The 27,893-nt window shown below is 40.0% G+C and overlaps 1 protein-coding gene and 1 pseudogene across 3 annotated transcripts in view; both read right to left on the reverse strand.

Moving 5' to 3' along the window:
* Positions 1-27,893, reverse strand: part of JAM2 (junctional adhesion molecule 2) — a 79,971-nt gene that overhangs the window by 27,644 nt on the left and 24,434 nt on the right. For all 3 annotated transcript variants that reach the window (XM_073010146.1, XM_007966216.3, XM_073010149.1), the window contains exon 2: positions 4,901-4,966. In XM_073010146.1, coding sequence (XP_072866247.1) covers positions 4,901-4,966 — 66 coding nt within the window. The remainder of the gene's footprint in view (positions 1-4,900; positions 4,967-27,893) is intronic.
* LOC103217810 (thioredoxin domain-containing protein 9 pseudogene) lies at positions 10,286-11,420 on the reverse strand (annotated as a pseudogene).

Here is a 27,893-nt window from a genome sequence, read left to right on the forward strand (position 1 = left end):
ATTACAAAGAGACATCATTTTACAGACATGTTTACAATTATGCTACAAAGACAAATGTGTGCTAAGGAACCTGTCTGAGGAAATACAGTTCTGTTCTGTTGATTAAGGAGAATGGGTGGTGACCTTCCGGAGTCTTGAGTTGTAGATAAGTTTCCTTCCGGTATTTTGTGAGTTTCCAACAATTACACACACACCCACACTCATTTTTAGCCTATTCCTCATGTCTTCTGTGTCTTAAGTCTTATTTTACACTTAAATAATTGCATTGTGTTACATATTTAGATACTCACGCATGTGCGTGTGCTTGCGTGTGCACGCACACATACACACACCCCTCCTGGTGAGTTCTTCCTAATTTCTGTCCTTATTGCGCTGTGGAAAAACCTCTATGAAACTTATACTAGAAAATATAGAAATAATTTTCCTAAGTCCAGTGACTTCACTCCAGCCTGTCTCTCGCTGGCCATGTAAAATGTGGAGAAATGGTTTATCCAATTCATCCAAAATATGTTGAGTACTTACTATCTGCCATGCATTGTTCTTGAGCTGTATCAGTGAACAAAACAAAGATCCTTGCCCTTTGGAATCTTACAATCCAGCAGGGGAAGTCAGATAAACAAGAAACGTAATAAAGTGAATTACCTTGTATGTTAGTAGATGATGAGGGTTATGAAGACAAAAGAGAGCAGAGCAGAGTACAGGAGGTTTGGAAGTGCTAGGGACAGGGCTACAATTTTTGAAAAATGGTAGCCAGAGTTCACCTCGTTTAGAAGGTGACATTTGTCCAAAGGTTTAAAGGAGGGAGAGAATTCATTATATAGTTCTTTGAGAAAGAAGATCCCAAGCAAAGAAAGAGCCAGTGCCTAGGCCCTTGGGTACTAATGCTTGATTTTGAACTTCTAGCCTCCAGAACCATGAGAGAATAAATTTCTATTGTTTTAAGACACCTGGTTTGTAGTATTTTTTAATGGCAACCATAGGAAACAAATGCAGAGAATAAAAATACTGGAATCATGGGGTCAATATCTGAGGATAAGGAAGTAAATGAACTTACAACCTAACTCTCATGAACTCTCTTCTCTCTCTTCAGCCAAAATTCAATACTTATGCCAGCATAATTTTGTGTATCAGGCTTTAGGGTTACTGCGCCATAACATGGAGGTTATAGCAGAGGCTTTGGAGTTAGCCTCTACCGTATACTCCATATGTGATATTGGGAGAATTATTTTTATATCCACGTCTGTAAAATAATAAAAAGAACAGTACTCATCTTACAAAGTTGTCACTAAGATTAAATGAGACACTATATTTACATGCGTGATGCACATGGTACTACTTTGCATATGGTATGTACTCTGTAAATGATCATTATTGTTTTCACTCCCTGAGGAATTTCTCTGAGTTATAGTTGCAAGTTTGCCTTTACATAGAAATATATACTTTATACCATCACAAATTTACCTATACATCACTCCAATTTGAAATAAAATGTTATCTCTGTAGGAGATAGCAAAAAATATAGATATAAATCATATTTTCTCAACCTAAGGCATATTAAAAACAGGAAAATGTGCCAAGCTTTTCTACTAAGGTGATTATTTCACTGCCAAAATACCTATTTCATTTGGATCAAGAAAAGAGAATTCTTTGTTTATAAAAAGCATTAGCAGCGACATGTGGCAAAACAATCACATTTCGGAATTACACAGATAGAATCATTATGAATTTTAATTTTCCTGGATTCTGTACTGCTAATTATCCTTTGATTTCATTCTCAGGGCTCAAGTTAAAAATCATCAAAATCTTACATAACACAAAAAGGGAATTGATACTACCAAAATAGCTCTGACTTAGCAGAAATTACTTCTGTGAAGAAATGCTTGCTATTAAACTCTGATTTATAGCTTTCAGGTTTAGCCTCCCTTTGCAGAAGGCTGCACATGTAATTTACAAGCCTGGCAGAGCTGCCCTGATTTCAGTCTCCTTCTGCTCTTGGCACTATCATGCGAAGTGATACAGTGTAGCAGCACTGGAAAGAAGGAATTAATTCATAATTTCTTGACCTCAGAGAAACAAGACATAACAAATGAAAAAATTGGGTGAAACACACATACACATATATACAAATCATAAAATATTATAGACTTACAGCAAAATTAAGTTACTGCATTTAGTCCTAAGACTAAAATGTAGAAGACACAGAAATGTATTTATGCCTTATGAAGAGCCAAGCTGGAATGATGGGGACACATACACAATATAATTAAAATGAAATTCTTAATTAAAAAGAGGTGAGATGAAAGAAAATACTTATTTTGGAGTAAGATTAACATTTGATTGCAATACATTATGAAAGGATTTTCTATATTAAAAATAAAACATGCATTAAAAAGTAATGTAAATGGGCACAGGGTTTTGTTTTGGAGTGATGAAAATATTTTGGAACTAGGCAGAGGTGGTGGTTGCACAAAACTGAATCTATCAAATGCCACTGAATTGTTCACTTAAAGACTATGAATTTCAGGTTATGTAAAATTCACCTTGATACATTTTTAAAACATAATGTAAGGTTAAATAATATAATTTTGGTGTCCTAACTCAGATACGATGCGAGAGGATATACATTCACTGTTCCCAGTTGGACCTAGTATTAAGAACCTCCGTGAAAGTGAGAAGTAGAACTGAACTTCACTTCCTTTGTCCCTCGGGGACATCCTGGTCCATTTTCCCCTCCCTCACTCTGTGCTTACCCTTGTGGCCTTTCCAGCTTCTGTTCTGGCATCTCACCCAGCCCTGTTTATCCATCCTGGAGGTGCTCCATAGTCCCAAATTCCCTCAATCATTAATTTCCTCTTCCCACCTCTCTCCTTTAAAACTAACTCATACCGGAGTGTTCTATAGCTTAAGCATATAAAATGTTAGAACTTAAGAGAACCTAGTTAACCTAATAATTGTTGAAGTAATTTGTTAAGTTACTCACTTTTTTAATGATGAACTTTAAATTTATTTTTTATTTTATTTATTTATTTATTTATTTTTGAGATACAGTCTCGGTCTGTTGCCCAGACCTGGATTGCAGTAGTGTAATCTTGGCTCACTGCAACCTCTGCCTCCCAGGTTCAAGCGATCTCCTGCCTCAACCTCCCAAGTAGCTGGGATTATAGGTGCCCGCTACTAGGCCTGGCTAATTTTTTTAGTAGAGACGGGGTTTCACCATGGTGGCCAGGCTGGTCTCGAACTCCTGACCTCAGGTAATACACCTGCCTCAGCCTCCCAAAGTGCTGGGATTACAGGCGCGAGCCACCGTGCCTGGCCTTTTTTTTTTTTTTTTTTTTTTTTTTTGAGACAATCTCTCACTTTGTTGCCCAGGCTGGAGTGCACTGGCATGATCATGGCTCACTGCAGCCTCAAACTCCTGCACTCAAGTGATCCACCCACCTGCCTCAGACTGCTGAGTGCCTGGGACAACAGGCGTGTGCCACACGTCTGGCTAATTTGTTTGTTTTTTTATAGAAACAGTGACTTCATGTTTTCCAGGCTGATCTCAAACTCCTGACCTCAGGAGTTTGAGATTACAGGCATGAGCCACCACTCCCAGCCAGGACTGATTCTTACCACAGCATATTTTTACTTAACAAGCACATATAATTTGTATTATATGTTAGCACTGTTGAAAGCACTATGTGAATATTAACTCATTTACTTCCCCCAACTCCAGACCTTTACTTTCATCTTTGTCTCTTTCCTTCAAACCTATCTTTCTCCAGCTCCAGGAACCTAAGACATACCTGATGATGAGAGGTCAGACATTTAGGACCCGCTTCTTAATGGCCTAAACAAATATTAAATTTAAGAAATAGCAATTCTTCTGATTGCCCAATATTATTAATTATATAAAAGATAAAGGATCCTTTGGAAAAGTAGTAGGTGGTCAATATTTGAAATAAACTTATAGGGCAGGTATGGTGGTTCATGCTTGTAATCCTAGTACTCTGGGAGGCCCAGGTGGGCAGACTGCTTGAGCCCAGGCGTGCAAGACCAGCTTGGGCAACATGGTGAAACCCTGTTTCTACAAAACAATACAAAAAATTAACCAGACATGGCGGCCTGCACCTGTAATCCCAGCTACTTGGGTGGGTGAGGTGGGAGGATCACTTAACCCTGGAGGTGGAGGTTGCTGTGAGCCGAGATCATGCCACACTGCACTCCAGCGTGGGTGACAGACGGAGATCCTGTCTCAAACAAAATAAAGCAAAACACAACAACAATAACAAAAACTTATTAAAAAGCCCATATATAGGTTACTAGTTTCTTTTGACAAGTTTTTAAATGTGGCAAAATAAACATAAAATTCACCACCTTGACCATTTTTAACTGTATAGTTCACCAGTATTAAGTATATTGTTGCGCATATAACAATCTCCAGAACTATTTTATCTTGCAAAACAGAAACTTTATACTCTTAAATTAACTCCCCCTTATAAACACTTTATAGAAGCTAAAATAGATCAAATGGTGCCCCAAAGTAAGCTATATTAATATGATCTTAAATACACACAGAGGGGTTTGTGTTCATTTCTATTTCTCATATCTAGCTGGCTAGAAACTTTCCAAGCTCTCCATCTCCCAGTTTCACAAATCAGATTTGCTTTGTTGCAGATAATGTAAGTAATAGGAGACCTGCTTTGTACATCCAGTCTTTTATTGAATGTCCAAAACTTCCACTGAGGAGGTGGAGAAAATGTTCTTGAGGTGGAGTCAGCATGAAGCAGCATTTCAGGCAGAGGAATTAGTAGAAGGTAAGGCAGAGAATCCCAACAAATAGAAAATCACATCACATGAGTCACTGTCATGAGTTATTTCAACAATGCAGCCTGTGAAAATCAGTAAGATACTGTACCTTGGTACTCTACTGCTGTGACCACTTGCTGGTCTTTTGGGGCAGAAAACCCATAGGCCTTATGATCTGAAAGATTAAAACAGATAGGATAATTAAACATAAACAAAAATTCACTTTCAAATGTCTGAATGGAATGCAATATTCAAGAAAACTGTCCTAAAGTTTGGTGACAGTTTTGCCCAATTCATACCACATAGTTTTAAAGTATCAAAATAGGAAAAAGCAAACAAAACTATACATATTTATTTTCTAGATTGTAGTTTTGGCCTTTAAGCATTTCCCAAAGTAGAACCCTTGTATCTATTTGGACCCCACCACAGACAACACACTCTTGCCAGCCCAATCATTGAAAAATATCTTACATCCTTCATTCAGCTTAATATGCAGTCTAGTGTCACACAGTATTGCCTCACAAATAACAGCTAATTCTTCTTAGTGCTTATTTAAAAGTATAAATAGCTTTATGAATTTATCCCTGACAATACCTATGTCATATAGAAATGAGTCATTTTACATACTTTTGATGAAATTTGTATATGTATATAGTATAATAGATATAAGTTGTATATGAAATTATGATGAAAAATTCAATCAGAACATCTTTATTTTTTCCCTCCAAAACATTTCAATGATTTTTGAGAACTGGTCTATAGACTAAAGTAACTACTATGGTGGCTACCGCTACTGTGATCTAATAGTTACATGATGCTGCTGTTGCTTATTACCACTCCCTTAAACTAACACAGAAATTTTCATTTAAAAAGGTATCTTTGATACAGATAGGAGACAGAAAAGTGCTGGGTAGGAGAGGGCAGTTCCTTGGCAAAGGCCCTACCCTCAGGCCTGGAGACCCGCGACCCTAAAAGAGGACAGGCATTCCCGTTTTCATACCCCAAAAGTTGCCTTTTGTCCCACCATGCCCCCTATCCTGTACCTATATAAACCCCAAACCCCAGGTTCTAGAAGCAGATGAGCAGGCAAGGAGAGGAGGAGACAAGCAGACAAATGGCGGAACAACGGGGCAGAGAAAGATAGAAGAGGAGAGAAGCCTGAACACTGAGAGGAGTTCGACTGGGGGTGGTCGGAGAAGTGTTCAGCCTCTGGATGGCCAAACTCCAGGAAAAGATCATCTTCCCACTCCATCCCTTCTTCCAGCTCCGCATCCATCCTGCTGAAAGCTACCTCCACCACTCAGTAAAACCCTGCATTCATCCTTTAACCCCTTGTGTGACCCGATTTTTCTGGGATACTGGGCAAGAGCTCAGGATACAGAAAGCTGTCACACTGGCCCTCCGCCCATGCGAAAAGGCAGAGGGTCCGTTGAGCTGGTTAACACTCAGGCCATCTGTGGATGGCAAGGCTGAAAGGGCACAGGGTAACACACACCCACTTGGGCTCCTGCACCTGTTCATCTGCATGCTGCCCCCTCCCCTCAGGGATTCAAGCAGCGGCCATGAAAAGGTGAGCCACACCCCTGTCACACGTCCTGCGAGGGGGATCAGGGAACTCTCCCATTTCGCCTTCACATACTTGCTTTTATGCTGTAAAATTCAATATGCAAAGTAACCTGGTGTGGTAGGCATTATTAGTACTAAAGAAGAAAGTATCAGAAAGTGGCCGGGCGCGGTGGCTCAAGCCTGTAATCCCAGCACTTTGGGAGGCCGAGACGGGCGGATCACGAGGTCAGGAGATCGAGACCATCCTGGCTAACATGGTGAAACCCCGTCTCTACTAAAAACAGAAAAAATTAGCCGGGCGCAGTGGCGGGCGCCTGTAGTCCCAGCTACTCGGGAGGCTGAGGCAGGAGAATGGCGTGATCCCGGGAGGCGGAGCTTGCAGTGAGCCGAGATTGCGCCAAGGCACTCCAGCCTGGGTGACAGAGCGAGACTCCATCTCAAAAAAAAAAAAAAAAAAAAAAAAAAAAAAAAGAAAGTATCAATAAACCTTTCTAATTCCATCTTTGATCTAAATCACTTTCTTTATGGATGTCATTCTATACTCCAGTGTAATGACCAACGTTTAAAAATAATTTAAATATTTTCCTATAAGTATACATCTCTAAAATATAAATGCTACAAGCGCAAGACTGTTGCCTGTTATAGTCTCTGAAATTAACCCAAACACTCAGAACAGTGCCTGGCATAAAGCAAGACACAATAAATGTTTGTTGAATAAATGAGCTCATTCCTTATTGTATACTAATAAGAAAAGTCCAGTAAATGAGGTCGGATCAAACTGACACTGAGGAAGAGTTCCTGAAGGCAAGCAATTCTTTGGGGTAAGTGTTGTAAGTATACAATATTAGATTGGTATTAATTGTTTCAAAGTCAGAATAATGCAAAGCATTATTGTTGGTTGATCTGGTTTGACTGTGTCCCCACTCAAATCTTGTCTTGAACTGTAGTTCCCATAATCCCCATGTGTTGTGGGAGGAACCTGGTGGGTAGTAATTGAACCATGCTGTTCTCGTGATAGTGAGTGAGTTCTCATGAGACCTGATGGTTTTATAAGGGGCTTTTCCCCTGCCTTCACTCTGCACTTCTCCTTGCTGCCGCCATATGAAAAAAGATGTATTTGCTTCCCCTTCTGCCATGATTGTAAGTTTCCTGAGGCCTCCCCAGCCATGCTGAACTGTGAGTCAATTAAACCTCTTTCCTTTATAAATTACCTAGACTCAGGTATGTCTTTATTAGCAGAATGAGAACAGACTAATACAATGGTCATCTCAAGTAAACAATTTAGGCAAAACAATCCAACTGCTCTCCTTCATTATTCATCCAAAAAATTATACATGATATAAGGTAAGACTGAATTAAGCCTATCATGAAAAGCTAAAGAAGGTTATTTATTGACTATATATTTCCATAATTTATTTGAAATGCTATTTCTCCACTCATGCTACCATCTGTCCTCTGTCTTCCTGTGGTCTACTGACCCTGTTTTCATTAAGATGACAATGACCTATCTGTTGGCATATCTAACGCACACTTTTCAGTCTATATCTTACCTGACCTCTCTATGACATGTGACTCTGTTGACTCCCTTGTATTCTGTAACTTGACTCTCTCCTAGTCTTTGTCCTTCTGTTCTGATCCTGGTACTTCATTCTGTCTGCTTTGTGAGTTCTTCTTCCTCCTTGTTCTGTCCATCCATCCATCCATCCATCCATCCATCCATCCATCCATCCAGAAACTGCTTTTCTGACTAAACTAGCTCCTTTTTATAGAGTATTTTATACTCTGATTGAGCCAACTAGCATTTATTTGCTAAAAAGTTGTAACTCCACATCTCCAGCTCCAATCTGTCTTGAAATTAAATCTGTGAGCCCGGCTTTCTGCTGGACATCTGTATTTCCATTTCTCACAATTACCACAAACTCATGGGCAAAACTCATCAGCTTGCCCCCAAACTTTGTCCTATTTCTGCAAATCTCATCCCTGTGTAAAGCATCGCATTCCACATGGCCACTCACACCAGAAACTTAGGTACTGCCCATGATGCATCCATCTTCTCATCCCTTCATTCATCAGCTTCCATCTATAGACTAAGAATTGTGAGTCATCCATGAAAATGTTTTGAAGTATTTTTCCTTCCCTGTCTTTCCCATCTCCCACCTTTATGCCACAAAGTGTTCAGGGAAGGGATATGGACAGCCAAACTTGAGAGAGAAAAATAGGGTATTTCCTGCTTTTCCACGTCAAAAGTCCCAGCCATTAGAGTAATGGAAAACATTCAGAATTTAGGCAAACATTTAAGAGAAACCATCATGAGCAAATTACACCTGCTTTCTGGACTTGGAGTACAGAGAAGGAAGTAACTTAGAGGACAAAGACCTTGATGGACTCTTGAGAAAGGATAATAATAGCTAAAATTTATTAAGCACTTGGTGCTTCACAAGTATTAATTCATTTGACTCTTAAAATTCTCTGTGGCAGGGTACCATTTTTGCTCACGTTTTTGAGGGTGGGAAAACTGAGGCACAGAGAGAGTAAGAAACTTGGCCACGGTTATATAAGAAGTAAGTGGTGGAGTTTGGATTTGGACTCAGTCAGTACCTAAAGCCCACATAGTTAATTACTGTGGTATACTAGGCCCACACCGTGCCCCAAGATGAACACGAGCAAGGATTGCAGATTAACAAAGATGCCAGGAGGAAAGGTTCATTAGTCTAATGAAGACAGGAGAGTTTGAGAAATTGGTGGTTAGAATGAAGGCAAAAGACTGGCTCTGGAGCACAACAGAAAGGTGGAAGCTAAGAGGCTGAACTAGGAAAGTAGGACACCAGGGTAATCCCAGAGGGGAGGTCTAGGTAAGGGCTTCTTAATCTTGACACTATTGATGTCTGGCACCCAATCATTCTTTGTTGCAGGGGGCTGTCCTGTGCACTGTAGGATGTTTTGCAGTATCCCTGGCTTCTACCCTCTAGATGCCAGTATCACCACGCCCCAAGTGATGACAACTAAAAATGTACCTAAACATTAGCAAATGTCCCCTGAGACATGGGGGTAAAGAACTCACTCCTGGTTGAGAACCATTGCTCTAGACTTCCAGTTAGACCAGTCTGAACAACCAGGAACAGGAATAAACCAATAGACTATAAAGAATGCCAAAGAATCATGAATTCTAGGATTCTGAAAAGTTCCTATAAAATCAGAATTGTATAACTATGAAAGATAATTGATTATACTCCTGGAAAGGAGAAAGGAATCTTTCATATGACATGACATCTCTTCTTTGATTTATTCATCTCTATATACCAATATGTAAATTTGTCTTCCATTGTGCTAGATTTTATCACTCCTATGCTATTCTGGAGATTTTTTTTTTCTTCCTTAAAAGCCTGGACAGCAAATCTAATTGTGAAGTTAAAATTTGCAAAACTACTTTGAGAGGCCAAGGAAGGAGGATCACTTGAGGCCAGGAGTTTAAGACCAGCCTGTGCAATATAGTGATGTCCCCCATCTCTACAAAAAAGTTTTAAAAATTATCTGGGTATGGTAGCACTTACCTGTAGTCCCAGCTACTTGGCAGGCTGAGGCAGGAGGATCACTTGAGCGCAGAAATTTGTTTGTTTGTTTGTTTTCCAATTACAGGTGTTTTATTGAGCAGAGATAGTGAAGTTCCTTATGCTGTTATTTCAAAAGTGTTTCCTGATTTCTTTTTAACGAATGTCTTAAAATACAAGCAATCAGGACCCTTTAAATAAGGCAGTATGTTCACAAATCTGCCATCAGTTGATTCAACATCAACATGCAGTGTCCAGAATTAATAAGCGGTTCTTTAATGGTTATTTAAATATATTCCAGAAGAGTGTTTATAATTCATTTACAAGTGCAGTATTGCGCCAGCAAATGTTACTTGATCTCTTGTATAAATAATGCCAATTAAGAATTAGTCCTGGAATAGTTTTTGAATTTCTAGCTCTGTAGATCAAAACCACAATTGTAAATGGTATAAAGATGTAAGAATCATACTGTGATCAAGTCAATCTCAAAAATAGAGAATCCAGACCCTTCCCAGATAATTTAAGAACTGAGAAGTTTTCCTCAACGTAAACATGATGGCCTTTCAATGTGATACAACTATATCAAACTTGAGAATATGAGTATTTAGATGACCAATGTACAGACATTAATAGAATTTAAAAAACACATTTAAATCTGAAGTGGAAAAAAGGACAATTTACAAAGAATTACGGAGCTTTAATCATCATCAGAGTCTGAATCATATTTCTTTCCTCAGATAGTTTTCTTTTCCAGCTTTGTGAAGTTTGTTCCAAATTTCTTTTGGTTCTGAAATGGTGTCTCCATTAAATTTCCACTGTAAATAAGAATGTCAGAACAACCGAGCCTCCATTCTACACTTTCTGTGGTGAAGTCATCTGTATTTCCTAGGTCAGTAAACCCAACAACATAATCCTGTGTTTTCCCATCTTTTACCAGTGCTAGTGTGGGAATGACTTTGATACGCAGTCTCTCACAAAGGAAAGGTACTTTTTCCACATTCAGCTTCAAAAATTTGGTCTCGAGGTGTTTCTTGGACAATATGGCCAGATGTGTGTCTAGTATTTTACATTTGAATGCGGAGTCTCTGTAGAAATGGCAAATCACCTTTTTACTCTCCTTGACTTCTTGAAAAAAGTCTCTTTCACTAGGGATTTCTCTATATTCCCCATGTCCTTTAGAAAGCCATTCTTGTTTCTGCTGTTGAGCTTTCCTTAGTGCCTCAAGTCTCATTTCTTTAAGGCATTCCAATTCATCCTCATCCATCTGAACCAGTTTTTGAATTTCAGAATCCAAATGTTCTTCCAGTAGTTTGGTAGTCTGAAGCAGCTGATTCTTCAGGACTTTGGAAAACATGTCAACAGATGCATCAGCTTCCATTCTTCTGAACGGTGCAGAGCTCAGCCTGGGTGCTGAGCTCTCAGTGATGTCTGAGAAGTGAGAGAGCAGCAGTTTCAAAAGAGAGGTCCACTCAGGCTTTTGCCTTGCAGTAGCTGCTGGCGGCTGCCGAGCGCAGGAATTTGAAGCCGCAATGGGCTATGATCGCACCACTGCACTCCAGCCTGGGCAACACAGCGACTAACAAATTTTTTTTTTAATTTGCAAAAGTCTATGGGACACAAATTACTTGATTTCTAGTATAACAGGAAAACCAGTGATATGCAGGTTCGATATCTCTAAATGGCTAACATATTTAACAGGGAAACTGGCAAACATGGTGTCTATGTGAAGAGTAAAGGACTGAACTGATTTCTATTGACAGCTGTAAATGTGTCCATAGAAAATAGTGACCCATATGGCTCAATCCTTGAGAGGTGTCAGGTCCACCAAGGAGTAATTTCAAAAGGACTCTTCTGCTTGTATATTTCAAGAACCAAGAACCATGAAAGGGGTCCATGCCATCTTTTAAAATATCCTTTTCCATACACTTTGATCTCATAGCAGCTGTTCTTTCTTTTCTCTTCCCCCATATCCCTTTCTTCTCCTGCATTCCTTTCTTTCCTAGTTTCTCTTCTGCTTCTCACATGTTATTTTATAGACTCCAAAGATAGAGTCTGAATCTTCAGAGAGCAGAGGAAGGAATGAGACAGGAGACCAAGCCAGAATCCTCTTCAGTGAGCTGGAGAAAGGACAGGACCTTAAATGTTCTTGTTGCTTTACTCCTTCTTTTATTTATTTTTTATTTTTGAGACTAAGTCTCACTCTATTGCCCAGGCTGGAGTGCAGTGGTACAGTCTCGGCGCACTGCAACCTCCACCTCCTGGGTTCAAGTGATTCTCATGCCTCAGCCACCTGAGTAGCTGGGAGTACAGGCGCACATCACCACACCCAGCTAATTTTTGTATTTTTAGTAGAGGTGGGGTTTCACCATGTTAGCCAGTCTGGTCTCGAACTCCTGACCTCAAGTGATTCACCCGCCTTGGCCTCCCAAAGTGCTGGGATTACAGGCATGAGCCACCGCACCTGGCCTACTGCTACTTTTAATGACAAAATCTCTGAACATTTTTGCCAGTGATTCCAATGCCAAACCATTATTCTGTGAAACTTTCAAAGTATACTTTGAAGAAGTCTCTTTGTCCCTTTAGCAACGTGTGAATTAATGCCCTCAGAGAAACTCTACTTATGACTGACAATTCTTGGGATTTTTGAAGTATTTTAGTTCACTTTTTAGACAAAACAATGAAAACTCAAATTCCCTGGAAACCAGTTGAGGAAAACCTTGAGGCAAAATAGGAAAAGATAATCTTTATTCCCTCCGTATCATCATACCTTTGAACTTTTCAAACACCACACTGCCTACAGAGAATGTTTATTTTCTTCAGTAGGTTCTGGCCTTCCTTCATTTCAGGCAAACTTTAGTACAATCTGAGATTAGAAGATTTAGGAACTGGGTTTCAGGAATCATTGAGAAATAAAATCATTTTCTCTTTCTCAATTCCAGTTTTCTACTTGTTAAAATTTCCTTTAAGAAACATTTCTTAAATTGTCAAAAATTACTATAAAAGTTCTGTGAAAAATAACAGCTGTTAGCTTCAGGAATTTTGTTAATTCCCTTGTACATTTTTCATGTGTATAATAATATTTGAACAGAAAAATAATGCATCACAGATGTTAAAAAAGAGGATTATTGAATTGGCAAAAGTATGTAGGCAAAAAATTATAAAGGGCATTAGCTTTAATAAATTAATTATCAGTAGTATTTCTTAGTAGCTGAATATTTATTTCCATATATTTTTTTCTTTTTGTGTGTATAAATTTAAGGGGCAAAAGTACAGTTTTGTTACTTGGGTATATTGTGTAGTGGTGAAGTCTGGGCTTTTAGTGTAGCCGTCATCCAAATATACATTGTACCTATTTTTGTGATTTTTTTTTTTTGAGACGGAGTCTCGCTCTGTGGCCCAGGCTGGAGTGCAGTGGCGCTATCTCAGCTCACTGCAAGCTCCGCCTTCCGGGTTCATGCTATTCTCCTGTCTTAGCCTCCTGAGTAGCTGGGACTACAGGCGCCGCCACCACGCCTGGCTAATTTTTTGTATTTTTAGTAGAGACAGGGTTTCACCATGTTAGTCAGGATGGTCTCAATCTCCTGGCCTCATGATCTGCCTGCCTCGGCCCCCCAAAGTGCTGGTATTACAAGCATGAGCCACAGCGCCCGGCCTTTTGTGATTTCAAGTATCTTCTCCTTCTAGCTACCTTTCTTCATCTAATTCTATTTATTTCAGGGTTTACCAACAAATTAAGTAAAAATATTTAAAATGTGTGGTCACTTATGTGGAACTTATTTGAACAGAAAGCTCTGAATCTTTAAATTTAAAAAGTTTATTTATTATAAGATTTCTACCTTGTTTTAGCCTTTCTAGAGTTCCTTTTTTAAAAACTTGTACCTAATAACTCTCTTTATAAAAACAAAATGTTGGATTTTGTATCAACATATCACTAGCAGATGTTAGGTTTTGCCCCTGTTGGCTGCTTTCTTGAAGTGATTTTTATTTTTTCTTCACTTTTCCAGAATAAATTAAATAGGAAAATAAACAAAAGAAAATGGTCATGTAGGCCTGCTGGTTGAGGTCAACAATTGTCTTAAAGTTAGCCTCAGAACATCTTTAATAGTTATGAACATGTTCCAAAAGCACTGGCAGAAGTTCATAAAATAAGGTGAAGAGACGATTATTTTCATAACTGCTAACAACTCCAAGTCAAATAATTCCCAGTCAAATGAAACCTTTTGTGTTTCTTTTCCTCCCAACTTTAAGAACAAAAGTTTTTGTATTCTCTATTACTCATCAAAGATAGTCTGGTTTGACTAACAATATTTACTTTACATTGCTACAATTTTTAAATTACTAAAAAGGTGTTATTTAAATTAACACTTTTAATTGAAAACATGACAAGAAAAAACTGGAGAAGTGTTATACAAGTTTTTTTTTTGTTTTTTTTTTTTGACAGAGTCTCTCTCTGTCACCCAGGCTGGAGTACAGTGGTGTGATCTTGGCTCACTGCAACCTCTACCTCCTGGGTTCAAGTGAATCTCCTGCCTCAGCCTCCCAAGTAGCTGGGATTACAGGCACCCACCACCACACCTGGCTAATTTTTGTATTTTCGGTAGAGACGGGGTTTCACCATGTTGTCCAGGCTGGTCTGAAACTCCTGACCTCAAGTGAACTGCTCATCTCGGCCTCTCAAAGTGGTAGGATTACAGATGTGAGCCAGTGCACCCAGCCCAAAGATTTTGTTTGTTTGTTTGTTTGTTTTTGAGACAGAGTCTGGCTCTGTTGCCCAGGCTGGAGTGCAGTGGAGCGATCTCGCCTCACTACAAGCTCTGCCTCCTGGGTTCACGCCATTGTCCTGCCTCAGTCTCCCAAGTCACTGGGATTACAGGTGCCTGCCACCACGCCCGGCTAATTTTTTTGTATTTTTAGTAGAGACGGGGTTTCACTGTGTTAGCCAGATGGTCTCGATCTCCTGACCTCGTGATCCACCCGCCTCAGCCTCCCAAAGTGCTGGGATTACAGATGTGAGTCACCACACCCGGCCGCCTGCTTTAAAAGTATAGTACCACAGTATCATGTATAAAAGCAAGTTATACAAACTACAGGTATCAATTATATCATAAGTTTCATAAAAATAAAAATTTATGGCCATGTGGTTTTGATAGTTACTGAAAGACAATTATTATACTGATATGGTTTAGATCTGCGTCCCACCCAAATCTCATGTTCAGTTGTAATTCCTAATGCTGGAAGTAGGGCTGGTGGGGGGTGATGGGATCATGGGAGCAGTTTCTCATGAATGGCTTAACACAATCCCCTTGGTACTGTTGTCATGATAGTGAGTGAGTTCTCCTGAGATCTGGTTGTTTAAAAGTGTGTAGCCCGCCCGCCCTTCCTTCTTTCTTTCCTTCCTTCCTTCCTTCCTTCCTTCCTTCCTTCCTTCCTTCCTTCCTTCCTTCCTTCCCTCCTTCCTTTCTTTTCCTTTTTCCTCCTCCTCTTCCTTCTCTTTCTCCTTCCTTCCTTCCTTCCTTCCTTACTTCCTTCCTTCCTTCCCCTTTTCTCCCTCCCTCCCTCCCTCCCTCCCTCCCTCCCTTCCTTCCTTCTCAGACACAGTTTCCCTCTGTCACCAAGGCTGGAGTGCAATGGTGCCATCTTGGTTCACTGCAACCTTCCCGGGCTCAAGTGGTTTTTGTGCCTCAACCTCCCAAGTAGCTGGGACTACAGGAATGAGCCACCATGTCCTGCCATTTTTTGTACTAATAGTAGAGATGGGGTTTCGCCGTGTTGGCCAGAGTGGTCTCAAACTGCTGGTCTCAAGTGATCCGCCCACCTCAGCCTCTCAAAGTGCTAGGATTACAGGCATGAGCCACCGCACCTGGCCAACAAGTGTGTAGCACCTCCCCGCTTTCTCTTTTGCTCTTGCTCACACCATGTGAGACGCCTGTGCCTGCTTCACCTTCCTCCATAATTGGAAGCTTCCTGAGGCCTCCCCAGAAGCAGAAGCCACTATGCTTCCTGTACAGCCTGCAGAGCCGTGAGCCAATTCAACCTCTTTTCTTTATAAATTACACGGTTTCAGGTATTTATTTGTAGCAATGGGAGAACAGATCAGCACATATACTAATAAATATAAAAAGTTGCACAGGGTTGTCATTGACAAATAAAATAATTCCACCCAGTATTTATTAGGGATAAATATGTATATTAATAGAAAGTAACCCAATGAAGTAGCAACAAATTTAGAGCTAGACATTATGGTCATCTATCTCATTATTGTCCAACCATACTAGATTTAGAGAGTAGGCGAGAAAGAAAAAGAGAGAGAGGCAGACACATGTCTTTATAGTCTCTCGAACTAGATAATCTGGCTCTTCCTCTTAATGAGATATTGATATTCTATTTTCAGAGAAAGGGAAGCCACACCAAAATGCAAGGAGAAAGAAAAGACAGATTTGACTTTAGAGTTACTGGGGGCTGATGTCCCGGTCAGTTTATGATCATCTTAGCAATTTAAGGATAATTTTCACTATGAATAAATTCTCCCCTTAAGAACCTAACTTCTAAGTAAGATATGACTCCACTGCATTAAAATCCTCATTTGACAGATGTATTATTAGTCTGTTCTCACACTGCTAAGACTGGGTAATTTATTTATTTTTTATTTATTATTTTATTTTTTTGAGACAGAGTCTCACTCTGTCACCCAGGGTAGAGTGTAGTGGCACGATCTCAGCTCACTGCAACCTCCACCTCCCAGGTTCAAGTGATTCTCATGCCTCAGCCTCCCGAGTAGCTGGGATCACAGGCAAGTGTCATCATGCCTGGCTAATGTTTATATTTTTTAGTAGAGATATGGTTTCATGATGTTGGCCAGGCTGGTTTTGAACTCCCGACTTCAGGTGATCCACCTACCTGGGCCTCCCAAAATGCTGGGATTACAGGCGTGAGCCACCATGCCTGGCCAAGACTGGGTAATGGTAATTTATAAAGGAAAGAGATTTAATGGACTCACAGTTTCATGTGGCTGGGGAGGCCTCACAATTATGGTGGAAGGCAAAAGGCACGTCTTACATGGCAGCAGTAAAGAGAGAATGAGAGCCAAGCGAAAGGGGAAATCCCTTATAAAACCATCAGATCGCATGAAACTTATTTACTACCTTGAAAACATTATGGGGGAAACTGCCCTCATGATTCAATTACCTCCCACCAGGTCCCTCCCAGAACACGTGCGAATTATAGGAGCTACAATTCAAGATGAGATTTGGGTAGGGACAGAGCCAAACCACATCAACAGATATAACAATTAGGAGTAGTTAAATAAGTTGCTCGAGGTCACAATGCTTTAGAAAGCAGGGAAGCCAAGATGTCCATCCACTTAATCTGCTCCACAGTCCCCTTTCCTCTCTCCCTGCCCTCAATAGAACAAAGCATTATGAGAAACACAAGACCACCAGACACTCTGTAATGGCTTCATAGCCATTTTCAACCTTTAGGGTTGTAAAGATATTATTCAGAGAGTATATTACAAATTGCCATCTTAACAGAGACAGTGTTAATGAGTAAATGTTTGTGGTGAATGAACTAATTTGAAACCGTGTATATTTATGCACAAAAGTTTTATGTCCTCTGCCTTTTCTGGTTCTTCAACAACTTAAGCATAAGAGAGACTACTGAAGATTGAAAATTGAGGATAAAGTTATTTTCATATAAGTTACCTGCATTACTAAGTTCAGGAAAACTTCCAGGGCATTCCATTGCACAAACAACTAGATTAAAATTTTTCAGTGATATTAGAAAGAGATGAAGTAATTAAATTAACTTCTCAAAGTAAAATAAATTCTCAAAAATTAAAAAAAAATGTCCTGCACATGTTCAAGTGTGTAATGGTAGCCATTGGCAGAGGAAAACCATCAGTGGGTGACTTTCTCACCAGGTGCTTTTCATCAGACATGAAGAAGCCATTTTAGGATTCTGCAGTCTTTGATTTTCAGCCAAACACAATTCATTTACTTGTGACATTAGCTATAGATTTTAGGTAGATGACAACAGTCATTTCAAATCTAGTAGACTATCAAGACAAAATGAAGAAATACCCCTTCCAAAATGGATGCTAATAAGAACCACATACTCAGTGGAAGCCATGGTTATTGGCCATTCTGTGTTCTAATTGCTTCTCCTTAAGATTAAGTTACCAGAAAACAAAATGATGGCCCTAAAACTTCATTAGTGGAAAGTAGAAAAAGATGAAATATGTCAGACATCAAAACAGACACATGATGTAATGGCAAAGAGATGGAGAACAACAAGCCTGGGTGCTCTCCTTACTAATGAGACGTGGTCTGGGTTGTGTATAGGCGCATCTCTATAGCAGAGATGGTTCATCAGACTTTGAGAGCTCTATTAACTAGGATTATTCATTGCTCTTTAATCTGAAACTGTAGTTACCTAACTCCTATACCTAGATACGGCTTTTAAAGATTAAAAGTACAGAACCACTGCCAGCATTTGGCAGTTCTATTTCTCACTAGAAATATACTTACTAATTTAATTGTCAAATAAATCATTTTTAAGATTAGGTGTTGTAAATCATTTCTCCAGAGTTTGATCAGCTCTGGGCAAATGGTTAAAACTGAGTTTCTGAACCTGGATTTGAACTCTGGTTCTGAAATTCTGTGAGATTCTGTGCATCTCCGCACAAAACACCCTAACAGCTGATACACACACAGATTACTCAGTGGCTGTTTGGGTCAGGGGATAGAGAAATAATAATTCCACAGGTATTTGTTACTAAACCACCTGGATGTGGTGGCATGCACCTGTAATCCCAGCTACTTGGGAGGCTGATTTGGGAGTATTGCTTGAGCCCAGGAGTTTGAGACAAGCTTGGGCAACACAGCAAGACCCCACCTCAAAAAAAAAAAAAAAGAAAGAAAAAGAAAAATAGCTGCTTAAACAGCATGTGTGAGAGGATACATCACTTAACCATCTACTAAACTCTTTCGACCTCCCAGGCTACATAGATGTTTGGTATTGTTTCAAACTTTGTTTATATCTTCGTAGTTTTACTTCTCTGCCTTACTGAGTGAATTTCTAGAATCACTAACAGTTTAATGTGTTTTGCAGAGATTAGCATAAAAAAAGATCAAAAGGATTATCTAATATCACCAATCTGTTAAATGTATAATCTGCAAATGAGGTTATCTTTGCATTTCTCAAACAAAGATAATCCTTTTCTGCTGGGCGCAGTGGCTCATGCCTGTAATCCCAGCACTTTGAGAGGCCAAGGCCAGTGGATTGCTTGAGGTCAGGAGTTGGAGATCAGCTTGGCCAACATGGTGAAACCCCATCGCTACTAAAAAAAAATACAAAAAATAAGCCAGGTGTGGTGGTGCATGCCTGTAGTCCTAGCGACTCAGGAGGCTGAGGCAGGAGAATCACTTGAACCCGGGAGGCGGAGGTTGCAGAGAGCTGAGATTGTGCCACTGCCCTCCAGCCTGGGTGACAGAGCAAGGTTGTCTCAAAAAAAAAAAAAAAAGGTTGTATATAATAAATAAGCACATAAAGGGATACAGGTTGACCATGAGTTTAATAAGGCTTAAGTTTTTGGGACCAACCCTTACAAGGGTGCTTCACAAGGCCCAATTGAGGGTGGGTGTGGGGAGGGCTTAGCATTGCATGCACATTTTATAAAATTTGCAAGAATAAGGTTTTTTTTGGTATTATTTTTCTTACACAGGGAACTAATAACCCACTCCTACACATAATTTTGGACTTCTCCTTATTAATGAGTTTACTTAGCTTTCTCGATTTTACCACCCACAAAGCTGGGAGAAAGAAACGGTCTCCATGGACCATGATCTGAGATTCAGCCTTTAAATTACTAAACATTTTATATGTACAGTGATTTAGCATGCACACTCTCTATCAAACTTCATTTCTTAAAATATGAGAGTTGTGTGAATTTTATTTTTCAACTTTCCTGCTGGAAGATGACTCATAAAATCTTGGCCCTTACATTACATACAAGTGTTATTAATTAAATTCTATTACCACAAGTGCTTACAGAAGAAACTTGAAAACCAAGGGAAACTTCCCAGCCATTGTTGCTTCATGCTTCCTTTGATTAGTCCTCAGGAAGCCAAAAGAACAAGAACCATTTATTTTGAAGTGCAGAACACGGAAACAATGATTTGGCATCGCTTAACTATCATATTCACAATTGTCAGGCAAGATTCCTAAGAATTAGCTACCCTGATTTCTTGGGTCCTCTAAATCCAGGGACCATAATTTCCCTTTTCTTTTGGTAAAAACAGTTCTTTGACTTTTTTTTTTCCCAAACTAGTCCTACTCATCCAATTGTGAGCTAACACCAACACATACCTTTTTAGTGTCAGTGAACTAGACCAATAAAATAAATAATTTAGTGAATATTTGCGCACATTAAAATCAGTTGGACCTTTGGAGCTGCCTCCTAGAATGGTCAGGAAATGAGTTTTTGTGCTATTGGATAAAGGTCAATTTTTTTTTCTTTTTTTAATTTTGGCACAGGGTCTTGCTCTGCCACGCAGGCTGGAGTGCAGTGGCGTGATCATAGTTCACTGCAGCCTTCACCTCCCAGGGTTCCGGCAATCATTGCACCTCAGCAGTCCTGAGTAGCTGGGACTGTGGCACATACCACCATGCCTGGCTAATTTTTGTGTTTTTTGTAGAGACAGGGTCACTTTACGTTGCCCAGGCTGGTCTCAAACCTCTGGGCTCAACTGATCCACCTACCTCGGCCTCCCAAAATGCTGGGATTATAAGCATGAGCCGCCACGCTCAGCCAAGGTCAAATTTTTGAAACTCTTTCAAATTGAGTATTGAAAAGAGGAACAAAGGTATTTGTGTCCAGATATGGTATGCAAAAGTCGAATTGTCATAATATAACTCAAGTGAAATGGCTGTTTAATGTTTGTCATAGCATGAAGAGAACTAGATATATGGCAGAATCTACCAAAAGTTTTGAAATTATTTAGAGTCAGCCTTAGCACGTAATCTTAGCACTTAATAAGGTGGTATCGGAACTGACTTTACCCCCATTGGGATAAAGAACTAAATTGTATCCTACCACTATTATTTTCAACAGCTTGGCTTTTTGAATAAATATCATCTAAAATTAAATAAAAGACAACATTAGAATCTAGCAAGGTAAGAAAAGAGTAGTCTATAAGAGAAATGCAACTTCAGTCTTAGTCTTCATTATAGATGGAGACAGAATCATTCTGTCTTGAGGAAGTCATAACCCAGTATTTGAGACCCAGTGCTGTGAATTACTAGCCACGTCACCTTGGACAAGCTACAACCTCAGTTTCGTTTAGGTAAAATGAAGCTAGTAATGCCTTTCCTAGCTGGTTGTAAAGATTAAATAAAATCATGTACATAATTGCTTAGCCTACATCTTGGCACACAGTAGATTCTCTATAAATACTTGCTTCTCATCCCTCTCCCCTCACTTCACATTGCTTTTTTATCCAATGTGGTGATGCAGATAGATCATTTCACAAATGTTTCTGCAATAATCATATATGAGGATGTTCTGTGAAAAATGAATTGTTAGGGTTATACTTTTCCCCCATCTTTTTTTTTTTTTTTTGAGACAGGGTTTCACTCTGTTGCCCAGGCTGGAGTGCAGGTGCACAATCACGGGTCACTGCAGCCTTAACCTCCCTGGGCTCAGGTGATCCTCCCACTTCAGCCTTCTGAGTAGCTGGACCACAGCTGTTAGCCAACCCATCTGGCTAATTTTTCTATTTTTTGTAGAAATGGGGTTTCACTGTGTTGTCCAAGCTGTTCTCATACTTGTGGGCTCAAGCAATCTGCCTGCTTCAGCCTCCCAAAATGCTGGGATTATAGGTGTAAGCCACCACACCTGGCCTCCCCTACCTTTTTAAATGTAATGACTACTTCGTTACAGTGGAAAGCCCTGGGTTTAAATTCTTCCTCCTTTTTTGTCCTTACTATGATATGTTTTGGAGAGTTGAAACCTCTTTGGCTGTGTCTTGTCCTCTGTAAAACATAATTTATGATGATGCCTTCCATAACTACCTCAATTGACACAACCCATCACACCCTTCTTCTTAACATGCTTTCTACACTTAACATCCAGGACAACACATTCCTAGTTTTTCTTCTCATGGCTCCCATCCTTGGTCAACTCTACTCCTCTATCTATATTTCCTTCTTTAATGATGTGATCCAGATTCCTGGCATTAAACACTCTGACATGCTAAATACTCCCAAATATATATTCCCATTCTGGACATCTTTGCTGAACTTCAGATCCAAATGCCTATCACCTGAAAGTTTACGAGGCATTTCAAACTCTACATCCAAACATCATCCTTCTTTCTAAACCTGTTCCACCTTCTCCACGTCAGATGGTGGCAACCCAATTATTCCATTGCTCTGGTTGAAAAATATCTGGCATTTATTTTTAGTGATCCCACATATCACAGCCCATCTCCAATTCATCAGCAAGAACTATTGGCTTTACCTTCAAAATGTATTCAGAATCTGACCACTTCTCACTCCTCCCATAGCTACTACTGTGGTCTGAGCACTATTATCTCTTTCTTGGATTACTGCAGTAGCCTCCTGACTGTCCTGCTTCTGTCCTGCCTTTCTGGAATCTAATCTCAACACATCCACTAGAGTGACCCTTTAAAATGCTAAGTCAGATCATAGTACTCTTCTGCTCAAAACCTTGGACTAGTTCTTCATTTCTCCAGAGTAGAAGGAGAAGTCCTTTCATTGGCCTAGAAGTATGCAATGTGGCCCATTGCTTTCGAATCTCCTTTTCTCGACTCTCCCCTCCCTCTGCTCCAGGGACACTGGCTTCCAGTTCATCCTCAATCAGACCAGACTCTGGCTGTTTCCTTCATCTGAAAGACTCTTCCTTCAGATGCCTATTAACTCCCTCACTTCTTCAAGTCTTTGCTCAAAGGACACCTCCTTAATAAAATCTCCTCTGATCTATTAAATATTTCAGCCCACCTTCATCTCACCTTTCCCTTTCCACATTCCTGATTCCTTTGATCCTGCTTTTCTTTTTCTTTTTACATATTTTCAAATGATACATAATTGAAAATAGCATTATTATCTTCTAATGCATTACATATGTGTTTATGTACTGAAGATGGGGGCCTTTATTTTGGTTACTAAGTTTTGTTAATAATCAATCCCAAGGGCAAAGAACAATCCTTGCCATATGGTACTCTGTAAACATTTGCTGAATGAATGGAAGTGAAGTTAATTATGGAGAAGATGGAATGGAACACACTACTCCCCCTTAATTCATGAGAGATATGTTCCAAGACCCCCAGTGGATGTCTGAAACCACAGATAGTACCAAACCCTATATACACCATGTTTTTCCCTATACATACATATCTATGATAAAGTGTAATTTATAAGTTAGGCACAGTACAAAATTAACAGCGAGAACTAATAATAAAATAGAATTACAACAATATGCTGTAATAAAAATTATGTGGATGAGGTCTCTCTCAAAATATCTTATTGTACTGTATTCGCCCTTCTCATGATAATGTAAGAGATAAAATGCCGATGTGATGAGATAAAGAGAGGTGAGCAACAGGCATTGTGAGGTAGCATTAGGCTACTATTGACCTTCTGACAGTACATCAGAGGGAGAATCATCTGCTTCAAGTGATCCTGAATCATCCAACCACAACGATGTCACTGATTGGATGACAGGAACAGGCAATATCAGTGACTAACAGGTGGGTAGCTTCTATGGCATGAATACACTGGACAAAGGGATGATTCCCATCTGAGGCGAATTGTTAATTTCTGGAACTTTTCATTTAGTATTTTTGGACTGTGGTTGACTATGGGTAACTGAAACTGCAAAAAGCGAAACTGTGGATAAGGGGGGACTACGATAATGAGTATACCACTTTAATTTTTTTAATTAAGAGATGAACTGCCTGAGATTAAAGAACAAAAGATTTCGAAGTAGCGAGTTCTGACACAAAAGATATCACTGTGCAGAAATAATTTTCACATTATGCTGCAACAAAAAATTAAATGAATTTATTTGATGCTTAAAATGATACGGTCAATTCCTAAAATATCTTTCTAGGTAGTAACTTCAAATGTGATTTGAAAAGCCACAACTGCCAGGTGCAATGGTTCATGCCTGTAATCCCAGCATTTTGAGAGATGGAGGCAGGAGGATCACTTGAGGAGTTTGAGACCAGTCTGGGCAACACAGTGAGATCCTATCTTTACAAAAAAAATAAACCAGCTAGCTGAGCATGGTATGTGCTCCTGTTGTTCCAGCTCCTCAGGAGGATGAGGTGGGAGGATCACTCGAGCCCAAGAGGTCAAGGCTGCAGTGAGCTGTGAGCTCGCCACTGCATTCCAGCCTGGGAGACAGAGCAAGACCTTGTCTCAAAAAAATAAAAAAATAGCCTGGCCAACATGGCAAAACCCTGTCTTTACTAAAAATTCAAAAATTAGCCAGGTGTGGTGGCGGGTGCCTGTAATCCCAGTGACTCGGGAGGCTGAGGCAGAAGAATAGCTTGAACTCTGGAGGCAGAGGTTGCAGTGAACAGAGATCACGCCTTTGCACTCCAGCCTGGATGACTGAGCAAGACTCCTTCTCAAATAATAATAATAATAATAATAATAATAATAATAAATAGCCATAACAATGTAATTTTTAAAAATCTCTATTATTATAAAATCAAAATAAGATTAATAAAGCTTTCTAAATTTAATAACACAAGGTGAGCAATTTTCTTAAATTTTTTGCTTTTTAAAAATGTTGATCGAAGACAGGCCGATCACGAGGTCAGGAGATCGAGACCATCCTGGCTAACACGGTGAAACCCCGTCTCTACTAAAAATACAAAAAACTAGCCGGGCGAGGTGGCGGGCGCCTGTAGTCCCAGCTACTCCGGAGGCTGAGGCAGGAGAATGGCGTAAACCCGGGAGGTGGAGCTTGCAGTGAGCTGAGATCTGGCCACTGCATCCCAGTCTGGGCTACAGAGCAAGACTCCGTCTCAAAAAAAAAAAAAAATGTTGATCTACAATTGAAAATAGCATTGTGATAGTTAATTTTACCTGTCAACTTGGCTAGGCAGTGATGCTCAGATATGTGGTCAAACATTCTGGATGTTTCTGTGAGGGTGTTGTTGGATGAAATTAACATTTTATTATTATTATTTTTGAGATGGTGTCTCACTCTGTCACCCAGACTGGAGTGCAATGGCGCAGTCTCAGCAAACTGCAACCTCATCCTCCTGGGTTCAAGCGATTCTCCTGCCTCGGCCTCCCGAGTAGCTGGGAACACAGGTGTGCACCACCACGACTGGCTCATTTTTGTATTTTAGTAGAGATGGGGTTTTGCCATGTTTGCCAAGTTGGTCTCAAACTCCTGACCTCAAGTAATCCACCCGCCTTGGCCTCCCAAAGTGCTGGAATTACAGACGTGAGCCACTATGTGCGGTCTGAGATTAACATTTAAATCAGTAAAGCATGTTGCCCTCCGTAACGTTGGTGGGTCTCATTCAATCAATTGAAGGCCTAACTCGAACAAAAGACTGACTTCTCTCAAGCAGGAGGGAATTCTGCCAGCAGATAGCCTTTGGACTTGAACTGCAACCTTGGCAATTCCTGGGTCTGTAGCTTGCCTGCCTCCATAATCTTACACGAACCAATTCCTTAAAACAAGTCTCTTTATACACACATATGTACATACATGCATACACATGCGTGTACACACACACACACACATCTTGATGGGTCTACTTGTCTGGACAATCCTAATACAAGCATCATAATGAATTATAATAGTAAATTAATTTGAGTGCCTACTTAAAACTAGTGAGCTTTGTACCTTAGGAGTTCCCTTGGAGGTCTGGCATTATAGTCATTTAAAAAGTGTTCCATAGTCTATTTTGTTGAGAGTGTTGACGTAAAACCACCTTACATAATCAAGCACTTGCCTTTAAACTTTAACAAATACCTTCTTCAGAGGCATGTCAAGGACAAAGGACATGTTCATGTAGCCTTTCTTATCCCTTGTACAGCCTTCACTCAGAGAAGAGGTGCAGGCATGGTGGGAGTGCTGTCTCCTTTCCATTACAATTTTCTCCAACCCTCAAGACCTCTCTCAAGTCTCACCATCTCTAGGAAGTTTTCCTGTTAAAGCCCAAGGCAACGCTCTAGACGACCCATGGAACTTTTCTCTCCAATCTATGTTGATGAAATTAAGTAGCATTTTATGATTTGTCATATTTGGTGGCTATTGTGACACTATTCTCTTCTTTGACATTCCTTTCCTGCGTCTTCTCCCTCAGACTGGCCATTGACATAGAGCGTTTTACAAAGGGATAAGGATTCCATGGTGATAAGGAAATGCTGGTTTGAGAAACACGAGGTTAACAAGTTAAACAAAGTTCTCTGCCATATAAAAGGACTTATTGGAGCCTCTAACATGCTAAGGAGCATTGTGACTCTCTAGGGAGGAATATAATTTAGAGCATGAAACACTGGAGTAGAATAAGAAAAAAGTTCAAGAGGAAACCATGTAGGAGATTGAGAAGACGCAATTAGAGAAATGAGAGAAACTAGGACAGAATGATGTCATGGAAATCACAGATGGGCAGACTTTCAAAGAGGGAGTGTCAACAATGTTTGATGTTCTAGAAAGGTCAACTAAGGTTTTGACTAAAAAAGCAAGCTATGGGCTGGGCGCAGTGGCTCACACCTGTAATCCCAGCACTTTGGGAGGCCAAGGTGGGCGGATCACGAGGTCAAGAGTTTGAGAACAGCCTGGCCAACATAGTGAAACCCCATCTCTGCTAAAAATACAAAAAATAGCCGGGTATGATGGTGTGTACCTGTAGTCCCAGCTACTTGGGAGGCTGAGGCAGGAGAATCACTTGAACTCGGTAAGTGGAGGTTGTAGTGAGCCGAGATCACGCCACTGCACTCCCGCCTGGGAAACAGAGAAAGACTATCTCAAATAAATAAATAAATACATAAAATAAAAATAAATTAAAAAAAAACAAGCCATAGACTTAGGAACCAGTAAATTATTGCTGATACAATGATAGCAATTTCAATGGCATGGGAAACAGGCAATGTGCAGTGAGTTGAATGGTCAGTAAGAAAATTGAGATAATAAATATATATCACTGTTTCAAGAAGTTTCATTGGAGAATCATAGCGGGGTTCTTTCCTACAGTAAGTTGTAGAGGTTTGAGCATATTTATAGCCTGTGGTAAGAGAGCTAGTAATGAAGATAAGTTGAAGATACATGACAGAGAGAGGAGCTTAATTGCTGCACAAAGAACACAAGAGACTGGAAAAACAGGATCATGTGCACAGGTGTGAAATTAGCTTTGGGTAGGAGAAACCCCTTGTTTTCGTCTTCTTTCTGTTGCTTATAATGCAATACCTGAAATGGGGCAATTTATAAAGAAAAGGAATTTATTTCTTAGAGTTATGAAGGCTGAGAAGTCCAAGGTAGAAGAGTCACATCTGATGAGGGTCTTCTTGCTGGTGGGGACTCTCTGAAGAGTCCCTAGGTGGTACAGGGCATCACAGAGGGGGCTCAGTGTGCGAGAGTGCTAGCTCAGGTCTCTCTTCCTTTCCTTATAAAGCCATCAGTCCCGCTCCTATGATAACTCATTAATTCCTTAAACTGTTAATCCATGAATGGGTTAATCCATTCATGAAGGCAGAGTCCTCACGACTCAATCACTTCTTAAAGGCCCTACCTCTCAATACTGCTACATTAGGGATTATGTTTCAACATGAGTCTTGAAGGGAACAAATATTCAAACCATAGTACCCCCCTTCCTTTGATTCAGGAGGGAAATTGCCGAGGATGAATATAGATGTGGATAAGTTTGCAATTCATCCTCCTCACTCTTACATGAGTTAGCGCCTTAAAATACTATCTGATATTTAGCTTCCTTCAGAGGCCCC

The sequence above is a fragment of the Chlorocebus sabaeus genome, chromosome 2 (assembly GCF_047675955.1).
Source record: "Chlorocebus sabaeus isolate Y175 chromosome 2, mChlSab1.0.hap1, whole genome shotgun sequence".
In the NCBI taxonomy this organism is placed as follows: Eukaryota; Metazoa; Chordata; class Mammalia; order Primates; family Cercopithecidae; genus Chlorocebus; species Chlorocebus sabaeus.